At 33.1% G+C, this 17,155-nt stretch overlaps 2 protein-coding genes and 1 long non-coding RNA gene across 3 annotated transcripts in view; 1 reads left to right on the forward strand and 2 right to left on the reverse strand.

The window, feature by feature from the left end:
- The window catches only part of LOC145934993 (uncharacterized), a 130,550-nt gene that overhangs the window by 27,685 nt on the left and 85,710 nt on the right, over window positions 1-17,155 (forward strand). The window lies entirely within an intron of this gene.
- LOC145934982 (UDP-glucosyltransferase 2-like) lies at window positions 3,643-7,895 on the reverse strand. Its single transcript, XM_083035943.1, has 6 exons — window positions 7,736-7,895; window positions 6,903-7,387; window positions 6,425-6,795; window positions 6,079-6,298; window positions 5,775-5,994; window positions 3,643-5,651 (listed from the first exon to the last, which is right to left on the reverse strand). The coding sequence occupies exons 2-6, from the start codon at window positions 7,384-7,386 to the stop codon at window positions 5,309-5,311; spliced, it is 1,638 nt and encodes a 545-aa protein (XP_082892069.1). The 5' UTR covers window position 7,387; window positions 7,736-7,895; the 3' UTR covers window positions 3,643-5,308.
- On the reverse strand, window positions 15,451-17,061 carry LOC145934990 (arylalkylamine N-acetyltransferase-like 2). The gene is made up of 2 exons (XM_083035958.1): window positions 16,183-17,061; window positions 15,451-15,988 (listed from the first exon to the last, which is right to left on the reverse strand). Exons 1-2 carry the CDS (start codon window positions 16,312-16,314, stop codon window positions 15,488-15,490), a joined length of 633 nt encoding a protein of 210 aa, XP_082892084.1. The 5' UTR covers window positions 16,315-17,061; the 3' UTR covers window positions 15,451-15,487.

The following is a 17,155-nucleotide window of genomic DNA, read 5'->3' on the forward strand; positions in this document are numbered from 1 at the left end:
AAAATCAAACGTTCGCTGATGCATTGTCTGATGCGTTTCAGATTGATACCGATAGTAGAATCAAGAAATATTTAGCTATTTGCGGCTTTACTCGAACGTACGATTGATTAGTCTAATATAAATGTTATAAAGGCGTAAGATACTTCTTGTAAGAGACGTGTGTTTAATTGGAAACTATACATTTTTTTTGCGATTAATTGCGGAACATTCTGAGAAGCGTATTACATGACACATCTCTTTATCACGGAGAAGAGATTTTACGAGATTTATCGATACAGCTACATTATCTCCTAATTTCGGTACTAATATGGTCTCCGCAGAGCGCTCTCTTATTAGTCTATTTTATTTCATTCCATCTACAACGGCGAAGATTAAATGGATTCGCGCGGCAATTTGTGGATCGATAGATTTTAACGCATTTGGCAGACCTCGCCAAGCGGCATTGGACTGTTTCCAAGCGGAGCGTTCTGGAAATGTAGTTAGCCCGGTACGTAATTGGTATTCTTGACGCAAAAATTCATTTACGAAATCACTGAGCGTAAAAGGAGAAATGAGAGATATCTCAAATAAAAAGCACGAGCATTTAATTTCGTAAGCCGCTCTAAATAAAAATCTTGATACTTCGTTCAATTTTAATCCAGCCATCTCTCTCTCTCTCTCTCGCCCACGCGCGCGTGCGCCTTTATTTGCATTCAGGCATTCACCTCCGACTAAATATTTGATGCGTATCTAATTAAAAAATATATCTCGCGGTTAATCTAAAGAGAAGAGACAAACAACACAATCGAGAGATAGCGATCAGCGAAAAGCTTAATTTTATGATTTCTTTATCGCGGTAGAAACATGTCAAAGACTGACAATTAAGAATAAAATAACGTATACATATATAAATGTGTTTCTGCTACTATATACATATATAAGTAAAATTTTATTTAAAGAGGTAATATAATCTTCAGCCACAACAACTTTGAAGGCCGCTTTAAAGCTAAAGAGTCTTTCTTGACTTTTTAAATCTACACGTCAGACGAACGCAAGTCTTTATCATGCAGATGTAATTACGATCAGAATTTACCTTTGCCGCGCTAATGCAAAGGCAAATATTTACGAGCAGGTCGTCCAGATAAATTCTCGGCCGCAAAAGGAGATGCTTTCTCTTTTCTCCGCCAGAACATTGACACATTTTTGACAAAAGTTACTTATACGGTTAAAAGTTATTTTTTAATCTGACTTATTGTCTGACAATGAGTGCTTTAATAAAAAAATACTCTATTACACTCTCTCAATCCTTTTACTACCGAACGTTTTACAGTTTTTCTTCATTTGACACCGTCTCTCATCTCTTCCCCGTCAATCTTCTTTGTGTTATACTATTTCCCCGGGATAAAAGAATTGTAGAAATGAAGTGACTTTAAATGCGACGTCTTTCACTCTTTCCTCCGCTTTTCTACTCTTTCTTCTCTATCCTCTTTCGTTACTTTACAGATTAAAGACGCATAATACCTCGTATACGCACACGGCTTGTGACAGGGTGTCTTGTCTACTATCTGTAATTATACCGAACTTCGTGCCGCGACTGCAGAAATCTTCTATTCCGAGAACAAATTAAAATAAATCTCAAAGATAATGGCTGCTGGTCCGGTAGGCGAGAAAAATCTTGTTAGCCGTTATAATGAGAACTCTTATAGAATATTTCGCGAATATTTTGTAAAGAGTAAACGCAAGAAAAAATTCATGCACATTGTAGACATTCGGATACTGCGATTGGACGCTGTATAATATTTTGCAATAATTAATCTTTTATCTCTTATATCTAAAAATCTCTTAATCCTTCATCTCATATCTAAAATATATATAGTCCGAATATTTGTTTATAATTTATACATATATATATATATATATATACATAAAAATGCGACTAATTATATTTTCTCAATTATTACGACCGATTAATACTCTTTTTAGACGATTAACACTTTAACGAAAAAAATCAATGTATTCTTTAATTTAAACCTCAAAAACTGAAGTCAAATCCGGCTTTTAGAATGAAGAGCGGATATACCTCGTTTTAGTTTGACTTATTACTGTTTCGCGCTCGCAAAGTTTGTAGCACGGAACGAGAAATAAAAATCCGGCTTAACGTTTCGAGCGGACTATTGGTTGCCCAGAGACAAATTTTTGCGCGATATTGGAATTCTTTTTCCTTCTTCCTCGTTCAGCTAATGCGATCTCGATAAAGAGAACAGAGGCAGCATTCGATCAAAGAGGGACGCGTCCCTCCGTCGGGTGGGAGGATGGAGTGCGCAATCAGGAATCCTTTCATTGCAACTTACAGAGATGTAGCCGACTCTCTCGCGTTGTATGCAAATCCATCTATACTTGATTATTTCGATTCATCGTCGATGGACTCATCGCTTGATCGAGTCGGTCTAAGGGGGGAATGGGAAGAGAGAAATATTACCACGAGTGTTGAAACGCTGCTTCATTGTTAATAAAAATTCGCAAAACGATTTCCAGTAGGATTTGGATTTTTTGATTATACTATAAATGAAGAATTGCTACCAGAGAACTCTTGCGTATTGTGAACAGATATCCAACTTATGTCGTTATAATTACATTCAATGTATCACTTATCTCTTTCGTTTTTCATGCAATTTCATCGATCGCGAACTTGTCAACAAAATTATTTACGATTGAAATTAAGATCTCATTTTTAATATAAATTTGCTATCGCAGTGTCATCGTTATTTCTTCTATAACGTAGACATTTGCGTAGATTCTACATACATATGATGAAAATTGCAACTGTGACAAGAAGCACGCCGGTCAAACAAAAGATTGATAATGATAATAAGAGTACTCATATCCAGAGATTGTTCGTAATTGGACAAGCGCTTCAATCCAATAGGATGATATCGTCGATGTGTCTTCTCGTTTGTGTCGTTTGCGACATCCGATTTCGCCGGAAATAGCGTGCAACATTTCGCATCATTGTCTTTTATTGGCGGCTGTGAGCCGCGGCTGCGTCTACGAGAATATCGCATGCACTTGTATCGATGCTCTATCTCGTTGTATGTGTGGGTGTGTATGTGTGTTTGTGTGTGTGTGTTTGCCATAGGAAATTGAAAATACTCCAAATTCCGTTGATGCGGCGAAACGTGATAACGTGTCTCTTGAATGCGAGAGTGATCCGCTTTCGGTAGCGACGGGCTGCTAAAGTAACGGCGAAACGACGCAATTGCGCGCGCGAGACCCCATCACCCCCATACCTATTTGCATTTTTTTAGTCGTGTTTCGTGATGCGCCACGTCCCCTTTATCGCTTCGCTCTGGCGTCGACCGTTCGAATTGTTGTGTTTTAAATAAAAGTCGGCGCACCTGAATAATGCGAGCCGATACATTCAAAGAAAGAATGCACATCGATCAGTGTTGCAATGCCGAAAGTATAGTAAGAGCTTAGAAACACTATTATACACGCCAGAGCAAATCGCACCTCTCTTAATCTAACACGCGCATAACGAGAAATCAAATTCTGATACTTGTGTGCTTTTAGAGAAAGGATTGTTATAGTATATATTCCGCATAATTAGAATTTTTCAATGCTACCACATTATACATATTTAATTTCATTATTTTTGTGACAGACCATGTATTATGTGTTGATTATATAAATTAAAAATAAAGAAAAATAACATTATGTGATAATTCTTATTTAATACAAAGAGATATGCGCAGTAGATTACTAGTGATAAATACTATATATATAATACACGAAGTCTTAAAGAAAGTGAAGTTGTTTTGTTGCGGTTTTCGACTGTCTGTGTGCTCTGTGTCATCTGGAATCTCATAGTTTCGAAAGAAGGGCCATAAAACTCCAATGAAAAGGACAAAACTTCTGTCATTCTTCTCGTGGTTCAACTGCATACAGACTATGTCCATGCATATCCTTAAATATTATTTTGTTGCAATATCACGTTAGCATTCCTACTTTCAAAAAATACAAATCGAAAAATAAAACAAGTATTTGAAATAATTGTTCAAAGATTTGTGCAAATAGATGAATAAATCAGAAGTGCTTCTTACAATATGAAATTTCTAATCAACAGCCTGATTAGCCAATGTTTCGCTTCTGAGGCAGGAATAGTGTATGCGCTATGTTACAACGGGGCAATGAATGCCATAGTCATCGGTACTGTGTGTACACCAGTATACATGTTCGCGATTCGCATAGGTTTCACACAGGCACTTGAAATGGCCGTAGATATGTATTCCACCCGATGGCAAAGGGGTCTCCTAATTGTTGCTGCAATGTTCATAGAATACGTGTGCTCGGTCGACGGCATTTGGCCCTGTGTATGTACGTGCGCGATGTTAGCATCGTATACATTATCGCGCTATACATTCCTTGGAATATACGTGTTAATGGATCCTTGCACTCTGAATTAGGTCCATCTGCCAAATGGACGCGCGTACCGGCGGCAAAGGGAGCCTCATTAACCGGATATTCGAAACACATCGGTCATGTTAACAATAACATGTAACACTTAACGTCATTTCCGAAACTAATTGAGTTTTGAATTTCTACGAGATCATGAATGTGTATTTGGAAAATATGCTAAACATATACGATGAGACTGTATACCCGATATTCATGCATCATTAGAGAATATAATTATCTACGTTTCTATTAACTAATAATATTCGTCGATTATACGAAATTATTTTATATATATGATTTCGTATTTTTTCTATCTGTTGTTTAATTAGCATGATTATATACGAGACTTTTTTTAGTCGGTCTTTAGCATGTGCATATTTATATATATAAATTTAAGTAAGATGTGATGAAGATCATGTATAATATATATATAATTTCGTAATATTCTCATTTTCCCGTTTTTTTCCTTGCTCTTTCTTTTTTCAGTCTCCTCTCTTTTTGCTTTCTGTCTCGTAATTCCATGAATACGCACAAATGAACATAATGGATCTCGGGATGCAATTTCGTACGTTCACAAAACCCATTTCGCTCAACTACCGGTTTTATACTGACAGTACTCGCCCCTATGCCGAAATTTGCCCTCTCTCTGCTTTCTTCGGTTTCCTCTCTTCCCTATTTTTCATATAAATGAGCACTGTAAAATCCACCCGCACAAGTGCTCAAGAGATAAAAGAGGTCTATTTCTGCGATTATTTTGCATATTTTGACTCGATATTTATTTTAAGATAGTATGCAGTTTTATTTTTATTAAATCGCGAATTACACGTCGTAGCTCATACAGAAGAGAATGTATTTTTTAATATACAAAACTTGATTATGCTGATTTTATCTTATTTGTTGCAAGCATTTTAAGCACTGCATGTCGCTTAAATCGATCGCGTATTCGATTATTTATATCGTAATATTTATACAAAAGCTTCAATCCCCATCCTACAATAGCTAAGAGAGCGCATAAAATTGAGACTGATATTATCGTCAGGAATACAATGATATCTAAATCGAATTGCTGATACCACGCGGCATCGACTGCATTGAAATGTAAATGAGGTGCACCATTGTGACGCATTACGAACTCGATCCACCATATAGCATTCTCTAAGCTATCGTAAGGCTTGTCTTTTGTGAGAGCACGTAACGTCAACATTCTATCTTCGTATCTGTAAACAAAGCATTAGATGAGCGATAATTATTGAATATAAATTTCGCAATTACCATTTTCTATTTATGCGGAGACGATTATTGTACACATACGTAAATAATAAAAGACATTGCGTAATTACCGCTTATCACCGGCGATTTCCAATATAGTGTCGTGCAACTCCGGTGTTGTAAGCTCGACTATATCCAGGTGTTTTGCTACTCCCAGAGAAACCATTTTCTTAACTTGATACACCTGATCGAAGACAAATGGTATTCCTATGAGCGGGACGGCATAATGAACCGCCTCTTCGGTACTCTGCAATCCGCCTTGATAAATGAAGAGCTTGATGTTCGGATGCGCTATAAAGATAAGAAGAGAGTAAAAGGATTAATAATCTCAGTATTAATTATTATAAAAACACTGGCTTGTCCGTTTTAATTTACCGAGTACACCCTGCTGCGGGATCCATTTTGAGATAAAGACGTTAGGAGGAACCTGAAAGCCATCGTCTTCGAATTTCCACAGTACTTTGTACGGCAAGTCGGCGAAGGCGTTGGTAAACACCTCCAACATTCCCTTCGGCAATAATTTACTTTTCACGTTTGTTCCTAGACTCATATAAACGAAGCCATTTGCCGCATCGTCCAAGAAGTCCTTTAAATTCTACAGAAAGGATACTTTATAAAGAAATATTTTTATCATATTTTCTCGATAAAATGTGTGAGAATAATTGATATTAAAAAATATAACTTTGATATTAGTTGATAATTATTGAAAAAATGTTTGTACTTTTGGTAACGACGGCGGCGTCTTTTCGATGTGCAATCCACTGAAGTGAACAATATTAGGTATCTCGGGTCTTGCATATGCTAGCAATGGTTCTTGATTAATTAAAATAAGACTCATATTCTTTGCAACGTCGATGATATGCGGTATATCCTTGCCGAAATACTTTTCGGCGATTCGTTGTTGTTGGGCCACAAAAATATTAAACCAATTGTATATATTCCACCAAGTATTTACAAAATTCGTCAATCGTTTCCAAAATGGAAGATTCAGCCCTGTGTAATTTTCGAGCTCCCAATTGGAAGAATGCGACGGTAGCACGGGACTACCGAAATTGAAACGATGGCAGTTTTGCAAATCCATAGACATAATACCTGCGATTATAAAACTCGTTAAGCGATTTATTATTTGCATCTATAATATATACAATCGCGTGTATAATTCAAGATAAGTAATAATTAATTTTATCTATCTTTTTTACCGATTAAAGGAGCATGAAATTTGTGCGCCAGCATATAAATCGCAGGAGTCATAATCATCTCAGCTATTACTGCGTCAAAGTGCACATTCGTTTCATTGGCATAATATTTTAAAAGATCGGGATGACTGAGAACATCCTCCGCAATGTCGTGACCAAGTCTCAACAATCTCGTCTTTAATCCTCCAAGTTGCGTAAGATTCCAGCGAGTCTGACTTAAATCACTGTCATCAATTTTTTCATATTCAAAACCGAAGTCTATTTCCGTATAATTGATTAAACTAGAATCGTTTAAAATGTTTGGTGTCAATGTTACTATCTCATGACCCCGTTTATTCAAAGCAAGACATAATGCCCGAAATACTATTTGATGACTGTAGGATGGAGCTGGGGTGATGATCAATAATCTCTTACTGCATGCTAAATTGCTCGTAATTAGAATCCATAGGATCGTGATAATCGGAGAGACACCGGTAATGAATCTCATTCTATAAATATAAGAATTATGTAATTATACTCTCATGTGCAATTTATGTACAATTTATGTCGAAATAACATGATAAATTTATCTTACAATCAAAAAATTGCAAAATATATGTGTGTCAATTAGTATAATAAATTATGTCTATATTTTCTATATAGTCTTTTAAAATAATACAAAATTATAACATTATAATTATATAAGTATATTAATATTATAATAATTCATTTTCTTATTTGCACATAAATTGCACATAAAATTATTTAACACCGTGTAAACAAAATTATAAATTCTATTGTTTACATCCTACAAAATTCATATAACATTCGATCAAACTAGATTATGTGTTACTTACGTGTTGATGTTGAAGATATAATAATATGATTATTCTCCGGAATCCAATTAGTTTGAAAAAAATTAAAAGTGAAAATAAGATAGTTTCAGAAAAATTTTTAATCAACAACAATTATATTATCACAGTTCCTGCTGAAGAGACACGTTCAGACTGAATCTCGCGAAACGAAGCAAACATGTTATGTAGATTTCCTCCTTCATATATCGTTTGGAATATTCCACATATGAATCTATAATCTTTACCAAGGATTTATCAAGGATCTAATGAACATGATCAAGATATATTTATATATTAGACTTAACCAGGGACCCGGACCGAACCGGAACCAAAACCGAAAACCGTTCTATAATCGTTTTTTTTATTAGAACCGAAACTGTAACCCGTATTGAAATTCTATTAAATTTATAACACCGGAACCATAACCGGACCGTTAAATTACTTTCGGTTTACGGTTCTTTTCGATATTTTTTTCTACTTTTGCGCAAATGACGGAAATGTTATGATAACTGCCTGCTTAAAGTGCAGTACAATTAAAAATAAATTATTTTTTAAATGTTCTGAAATACATGTATTATCGCAATAACGATAGCTGTGAGGATAGTATGTTTTTACACAGAGTCTTCAAAATGGAAACGCTAAAATATTTCGTAAACAATGCATATTAGAAAAAAATGTTTCAAACAAGGTCAACTTAATTTTTTTAAATGGAACCATATTCTTATATATAACTCAATTATAGTGTTTTGCAAAGCTCTCGAGATAATAAGCTACAAGAATATGCAATGGGGGGTTCCATTTAAAAAAATTAAGTTGACCTTGACCTTGTTTGAAACATTTTTTTCTAATATGCATTGTTTACGAAATATTTTAGCGTTTCCAGACTTTTTGAAGACCCTGTATATACCTTGTTTGAAACATTTTTTTCTAATATGCATTGTTTACGAAATATTTTAGCGTTTCCATTTTGAAGACTCTGTGTAAAAACATATTATCCTCACAGCTATCGTTATTGCGATAATACATGTATTTCAGAACATTTAAAAAATAATTTATTTTTAATTGTACTGCACTTTAAGCAGGCAGTTATCATGATATTTCCGTCATTTGCGCAAAAGTAGAAAAAAATATCGAAAAGAACCGTAAAATGTATATATGTATATATATAATATAGATACATATATATATTTTTATATATAATATAAAGTGTTGTTTATTTATGTCATAAAAATTAATAATAATTGTTTAAAGTAATATAATTTAGAAATTAATTTAATTAGAAAAACGAAAAGTAAAAATTTTAAAAACCGGAACTGTAACCGAAAAAAATCGTAATTTAAACAGTTTCGATTTCCTGTATTTATCAAAAAACCGAAACTGGAACCGGAACAGTTATTAAATATTTTATTAAACCGTAACCGAAACCGAACCCTAATTTTGTTTCGGTCCGGATCCCTGGACTTAACAGAGAGAAAAAATATTAGATTATTATTTAATCATAAAACTTTCAATAGGAAAATTGCCACAAGTAAAACTACACTATTTATTATTAGCTTTATACATGGCTAAAACTTTCAAAATGCAGATAATATAATATTACAGCTTACTCGTAAAAAATATGTAATTTTACTATATAATTTTGCGTACATATTTAACAATATTTGTAATATAAAATATTACTATATATAGAAATTGTCAATTTAGTAACAACTTTTATGATGTATAATATATTTATAATATATACAGAATGTGTTTTATATCTATCAACTTACATCTCTTTATATGTATATAAAACTTTTTTAACATTTTTTAAAACAAAAAATTTCATGCATAGCTCTTTTACGCTGCAGTAAAACATGTTGCATTTAAACTCTTGCTCGTTTTACTTTTTAATATTATAATAACTTAATATATATTTTTGAATAATTTTATCAGAATATATGCGAACACATATTAAAAATAATAAATATTTAATATCAAGATATCGAAATATGCAACGTTGTCAAGAATTTTAAATAAATAATGATAAATAATAATAATAATAATAAAACATAAATATTTTATTGTAGTTATATTTACTGCAAGTGTGTGTATGTGTGTATATATATATATATATATATATGTATAAAGCGATAGGAAAATTATATAAAGATAGTTTTTGATCTACCTGTGATTCAAGCTCATCTCTCTTTTTATTTTTTCAATTATATATGTCTGAAACATGAATTGAATCAGTGTTTTGGAGTGACGTGAATATTGGTATCTACAATCGCGATCTATGACACAAATACTAATAAAAACAAATAATTTTGTGATTGTAAAATCTTGTAAAAATAAAATTTTTTTGGATTTGCCTTTGTGTAATAGATATTCGTGTTCAATTAGAGTATTTTAATTTTGAATTTGTGAATTCATTGAAATTATACTAGTTCTAATAAATTTTAATTTTAATTATTTAATATTTAATCTAATAAATGTGTTTAAATCCGATTGATTTTATATTTAGATTTCAATATATGATATAGCAAAAAAACAGCAATCGAAATAAACGAGCTGTAGCGAACTATAAGATAGGGAAATTTAATTCTTTTATATATTTTATTTATACACACACACATAGTATTATCTGTTACCTAAATACGGCAAATTAATATATATTACGCTAAAATAAATATATTTGAAACCAGTTTTCTACTTACATAAAACCAGTTTATAATTTGTCTATTAAGCTATATCATTAATTAAAATTTGATCGTGAAAGTGACGACATGTCATTTCCATTCATCCAAATGAGTTTTAAAAATATTTTGTTATCTCGCACTGTCTCGCAATATGTAATGTCATGTCATTTTTAAAAGATCAAGACTGTCGCTTAATAATTTTGAATAGTATTTATAGATAGAGAATAAACAAAATTGCATTTACACTTCTAAAGATCTCGTTAAAGTTATATCAAAGTAATTTATATAATTTATTATAATGAAATTATTATAATAAAAAATAGTAGAAAAATGTCAATACAAAATAAAACGCGTGCTATGTTCTCATTTTCAATTATTTTAAAAACACGCATTTTTACCATTATTTACATTGTTATTATCACTTAATAATCAATATATCGCACATAATAACAGTAATAATAATAATAATAATTAAAATAAAAAATATATTTTATTTCAAATTCCACATTTATTTTATGAAAAGCAAAAAACTTCAAAAGAGTGTAATAAACAATAACATTTTTCTCAAACAATATTTTTATGTATAAATATGATGTAACATAAAAAAATATTATATAAACCTTAAACGAATTAGTTGTGAGCGCAGACATAGCTAATCAATACGACTGAATGAAACCCATTGCTGTATTGTATTAAAAAGATAAAATTATTATATGCGATATGTGCGACTAGCAATAGTTGGTCGTGCTTAACTTCATATACAATTTTTTTTTATTATATCATATATTTCTTTGAAAAATCAAGACATTTGAAATCATTGTTTATAAAAAATTATTTAGCGCAGTTTTTTGATATCATTATTTTTTTAGAAGTATTTTACAACATAAGTTTTTGTCAATTGACAGAATTTTTTTATATCTATTTTTCTACAATTATAATTATGCTGTGCGAGACACTACCGTGTCTCTTGATAAGAAATAATGCGAGATAATTACGCAGGTAATGTATACTATATATAGTATACATACTAGAAACAATTATCGCGAATAGCGCACGTTTCCATGAATTTGATCAGAAGTAAATACGGATTAACATGATTGAATTTTCCGCTTGAGAGCTCAGTTAGTGTTATGATATATCGAGATATGTGCAGATATTACAATAGCAAAATCTTCGATAGAAACAGCGACCGATGTTTATACGTATTGCTTACAATGGCAAAAGAAGCGAAAAGACTGGAATTAGACTCAAATCGAACAATTTTAATTCGACAAACAATTTTATTATATTAGCGGAATCACTCGGACTAGTGTTTACGATACGCAAACACGTAACTCCGAATATACAGATGTGTGTTCTGCACTGGGGATTGAAATTATGTAGATTAAGCTCGTTCACACCGTGTCCGAGAGCCTAGATGAACATTAACTGCGACCGTATATATACATGGAGGAGACCGTTTATCATTCCGTACCATATTGCTGAACGCAGTTTATTAATTAAAAATTTATCTGTCATATTCGTGAAAAAATTCTGTTATCTCGCAAGATAGAGTGGACTAAATAACTAATGTAGATCATTTAGGGATAAGGAATGTATCTTTTTTTAACTCTATGAAAGAATGTTACGTATAAATGGTAGTAATTAGAAAAAAATTATACAGGTGAGATAACTAGAATCTGCTCGAATATGTTCAGAGATATTGAATCTGGATCTATTTTCCTCGCGTATATAATGACATGGCTGCGCGACAATAGGGATACGGTCTTATCGTCGTATCGGCCAACGAAAAACGTTCATCCTTAGTCGATGCACGCGCAGCCCGCGTACACAAGCACGTGTATTAAATGCGTTTCTAGTGTACGTTGAATCAAAACCAAATCAAGCTTGGTACGTGATCGGATGGCTGCGGAGCCAAAGAGAGAGAGACGACAGGATTCTCCTTCGACCGAAACGACGACTCACCTTGCAGTTTCTCAACTGTAATTCCGACTCGATAGTTGTTACGGTATTACGAAACTACGCGCAGCTCCCTAACTCCATTAATCATTACAGCTCCGAAATCGGCCCAAGATCGTTTTTGAGAGAAGTTCGAATAGTTCTACTCGAGTTATAATTCGTCTTAGATACGCTCCATTCGTTAGTTTCTGATGAAGATGCGTATGTTCATACGAAGACGAATGTGAATTGTTGCAAACATACCGATATAGAATATAATCAAAATTATTTATTTATTTGTGTGGACATATGTTTTATTTATATTTATATATATATATATATATAAAATTTATTTAAATAAAAATTTTTTTTATATTAAGAAAATTTTTTTATTAAAGATAAAATGAAAAGGATATAAAATATAAATTATACATGAATGTCTCTATTAGACTTCCTAATCTTAAATTCTTATGTAAAGATCAAGAAGCTGCGCAAAAAACAGGTCTAGAGAGACTTGCATAAAATCACAAGATCTAGGAATAGCATAAAAATAACCTTCAGCATTTCCTCTCTACAAGAAGTGTACTTAACGTATCTCTCTTAAAGGAGAATTAAATTTACATCCACAATATAAACTTTAGAAGATGTAATACATAATGATTAATATGTAATGATAGTGAACTGTAAGTGACAAAACAATGGCAATTATATAAACCGTATATTATATCGTGCAGAAAATGGATTTATTCGTACAAGGAAAATGTATGCACGTAATACTTTCATGAATGTTTAGTAAATACTAAAAATTTAATAAAGTCTTGTAGGTATTTTATATTACGATAATATACATGTCATTATACGATAATATATGTCACGACTGACAATTTAATTTTATCACAAGGATATAGTAAATATATGTATTTCAAAGCATGTGTTTAAAAGGAAACATTCTATTATTAGCTAAAAAATTATAATAATGTAAAATACTGCGTTTCTACGAACAATTTTACTTAACATTGAGAAAACTATCGCTATGTGTATTGCATAATAAACAATACAATGTACTTTTTCTTCAATTTCACATAACTCAACCTGTCATGTGTTAATATTAATAATTGGATTATATAAGTTGCAGCAATAGATACATAATTGTAAATTATTATAAAAAGACCGATAATAATAGATTCTTTATACAACATTATTTTATAATTCATAATTACGTGCTCAACTTAATAATTGTTTTTTTATTATAAATGACAAAAAAATACAGTTCATTATTCTGACTTATACGATAGCTAATCTATTATACCCATGTTTTATCATTGTTCGAAATTCAAGGGTAATGAGTTGACTTAGCTGGCGATAGATCATTTCAGACCGACAATTCTCAAACACTTTGCATATATACATTAGAATTCGTTCTACGGATCGTTAATGTTTTGTGATGATAGTAGATGATTGGCAGTTGTCTAGCCCTGTTTGGCAGACAATTACCGATTCTATATACGGAAGTCTCTTTTTACGGAAGACACGGTGGACGCTCCAGGACGTAAAGGAGGATCCGTCTCTTTCTGCTTAAATTTGGAAACCGAATTCCGTACATTCGCAACTCCGAGCAATCGTAATTTCGCAGGCAGCAGAAGTTTAGCCGCCGGGCTTTCGTTCGAGAGGTAGAGCTTAGAAGTCAAATATCGGGAATTTCATTTGCGCGTCGCTATGTATTATTCAATCGTACTCAAAGGAGTTTCCTCGCGAGATAAGCTGCCGTTGAACTCATCAATCACTGTTCTCGGCTGTGATAGACTATTCCAATAAGCTCAACTGTCGGGATTAGTACTTGTGAAATCGATGTATGTCATCAAAGCGAACAAAAACTTTGTTTTAGTCTACAGTAAAGCACAATCACACTGGCTATCGTGCTTTATTATCATTATCTATTTGTTACCAATAATTTATGCTTTGCGTTAGTTTTGATATATATAATAATAAAGAGCATAATATATTATACGTATTATATATTATTGATGTGTTAACATAATCTATTATTAATGTATTATTAATATACTAATAAAGTATTAAACTATAAACATGTGCATTAACAATGTGAAACTGTACAAATTGAGCACAGTACATTACATTTTGGATATTTTAGTCAAGCTTTCTAACAAATCATTTTACAAATACAAATAAGCTGCAATAAACAAAGTGTTGTTTGATTTATAATATACACAGAGACTAATACTAAGCATGATACTGTGTGACAAAATATGTTAAAGTTTTCTCGATAAGGCAATCTAGAAGATATTAAGTTTTCTCTTCACGTATTTTTGGCGCTGAAGTCGTCTTACATTTATTATAAGGTGGGCAATAATCTTTGCAAAAAGTAACTTGATCAATGTAAATCTGCATTTCAGTATGTGGCTCTTTAATATGCTCAAAAACGAGTTTGTCGTCCTTCACATATTGATTAAATAGAATTGTACATACTTGCTTCCATCCGAAACCTTTCGCAATTTGCGCGATATATCTGAAATGGATATATTTGTATTAACAATATCTCTGATTTTTTATTAATCTCTCTCTCTCTCTCTCTCTCTCTCTATATATATATATATATATATATATATATATATATATATATACATACATATATAAAATTAATATATAATATATATAATTATATAATATATATACAATATATATATATATATATATAAATCCATCAATTTCATTTTATATTTTGCGATCCATTTTGCATAATATATGATCGCAGGGAAACAATATTCTATAATGTCTCAGTATCGAACAAAACGTGTTTATACGTTGAAAAACGCATCAAAAAAGTTATCGTATATTATATCAGTCTTAATAAACTCGATCCTTATTCTTTTAATATGACAGGAAGCCATATATCAGCTGCCGTGCTACCCTTACGGGGGCAAATTTAAATTACAAGGCAACAGTTTCACTGAACGTGCGACGTGTGATGGATAGAGTCCGGCGTTGATGCGAGCCCGGCGTCGCGTCGCGAAAATTATTCAAAATCCGTCCGGGGCGAGAGAACCGCGCCGAAACGACTGGCATTCCGTACGTGTCTATAACCCTAACCAAAATTCCACGGTCAAGCTAGTCGGACTCACCTATTGCTGCAGTCAACACGGAACAATCGATAGCCGCAATCGCGCGCGAGATACCAGCTATCTAGCATGAGCTTTCTGGCAATACCCCGGTTCCGGAAGTCCGGTTCAACCGCGAGATAGCTGCACTCGAAGATCTTGAGAACGCAGTAACGCTCCCAGAGATTTGGCTTGCGGGTCACGTAAGCCCCGAACTCGATCACGTCGCGAGTCGGCCCGCATTCACAACACCTAGCGAACTCGACGAACTTGTCGGGATCCCAAGGACAGGAGCCGGCGTTCACCACGGCGCCCACGATACAATTGTCCTGTCCCTCGGCGATTATCGTCATACCCTCACGAACCTCGTCGTACATAAGTTTTAGCAACGACGGCGCGGGCTCCTGCTGGTCCAAACCTATGTTTACCATGACTGGATCGTCTTTGAAAAACGCGTCGCTCATAAAAGTCATCACTCTGTCGTAGTCCACCGGCAAAGCCAATCGTGTCTTGTAAAATGGCTGATAATGTTACGAATGCATGAATATATATAACACGAATTTTTGCGTTAAACTATAAAGAATTTAAGTATTTAGCGAGAATCTTTTCAATGACCAACTCGTATATAAAATTCATGTTTACATTCTTGACAAGTTTCGTGTTAGACATTGTCATTTCTCTGTAATATTACTATATAAAGGCTACTCAAACTTACAGTACAGTTTGCTGTATAATTTTGCATCCCGACGCTCATATAACGTTCTTGATTTTTAAGTATGCCAAAATAAAATCCATATTCCACGCACTTTGTGACAGGACGTGTCAATTTCCATAAAATCGATGTCATATTTTTGGACTTATATAAAGGCTTAACCTCACTTCGTTTTTTAAATATAATGATAATTGTCTTGAATTTTCACGCCACACACATTTGTTTAAGAGCAAATTAAAAATGTTATATTTATTTTTTATGTTTTCATATCATATATTTCTTATACTTCTGCCATCTTTCTATGATAACCGCATACTTCGTATCATTCAAGAATTGCAAAACAAGCGTCACTAGAATAATATGATCGCTAATAAATTTTCCTATTTTTATTGGTTAGATTTTTCTCAGCGAAGATAAATCGGTGACAATAAACTACCGCGGAAAGACGATCAGATCCCCGAAATCAGCCGTTCTTGGAAAATCACACGAGCGCATCGGACGTGTGACAGTCAAATAAAAAGGAAGGAAAGCAAGATACGAGGCGAACGTCCGCTTTCGCGAAGGATTGGAGATTATCAGAAGATAAATTGCATTTCTTTTCGTAGTAAAACGTCGCCATCGAGGCAAACCTTCAGATTTACTTCTTTGACATAAATTATCCGGGGGGCTGTGTGTGTGACGTTCGTTACTTAGGCGTTGAGCTTTCGCGAGAGAGAATCTTGAACTACCAGCAAAATATCGAAATGAAAGACTAAGTAATTAATTAATGTTTATTTCTGTTTCATGCCAAGCTGGCACGAAAATTCGCACGAGATAGCTAAAAGAAAGAATACATTTTTTTAACTTCCGTTAAGAAGAATTCCGAGCGCGGTAAAACTTAACGTCGTCGTTCCGCAGTTTCTGGAAGACTAGGTCGGACGATAACTCAAACACGGCTCTATTCATTCATGGCCGTTGTACGAAGTGATATGGGTGG

This window comes from Prenolepis imparis, unplaced genomic scaffold (genome assembly GCF_030444845.1).
Source record: "Prenolepis imparis isolate NDT839.2.m4 unplaced genomic scaffold, iyPreImpa1.0 SCAF_4, whole genome shotgun sequence".
Taxonomy (NCBI): domain Eukaryota; kingdom Metazoa; phylum Arthropoda; class Insecta; order Hymenoptera; family Formicidae; genus Prenolepis; species Prenolepis imparis.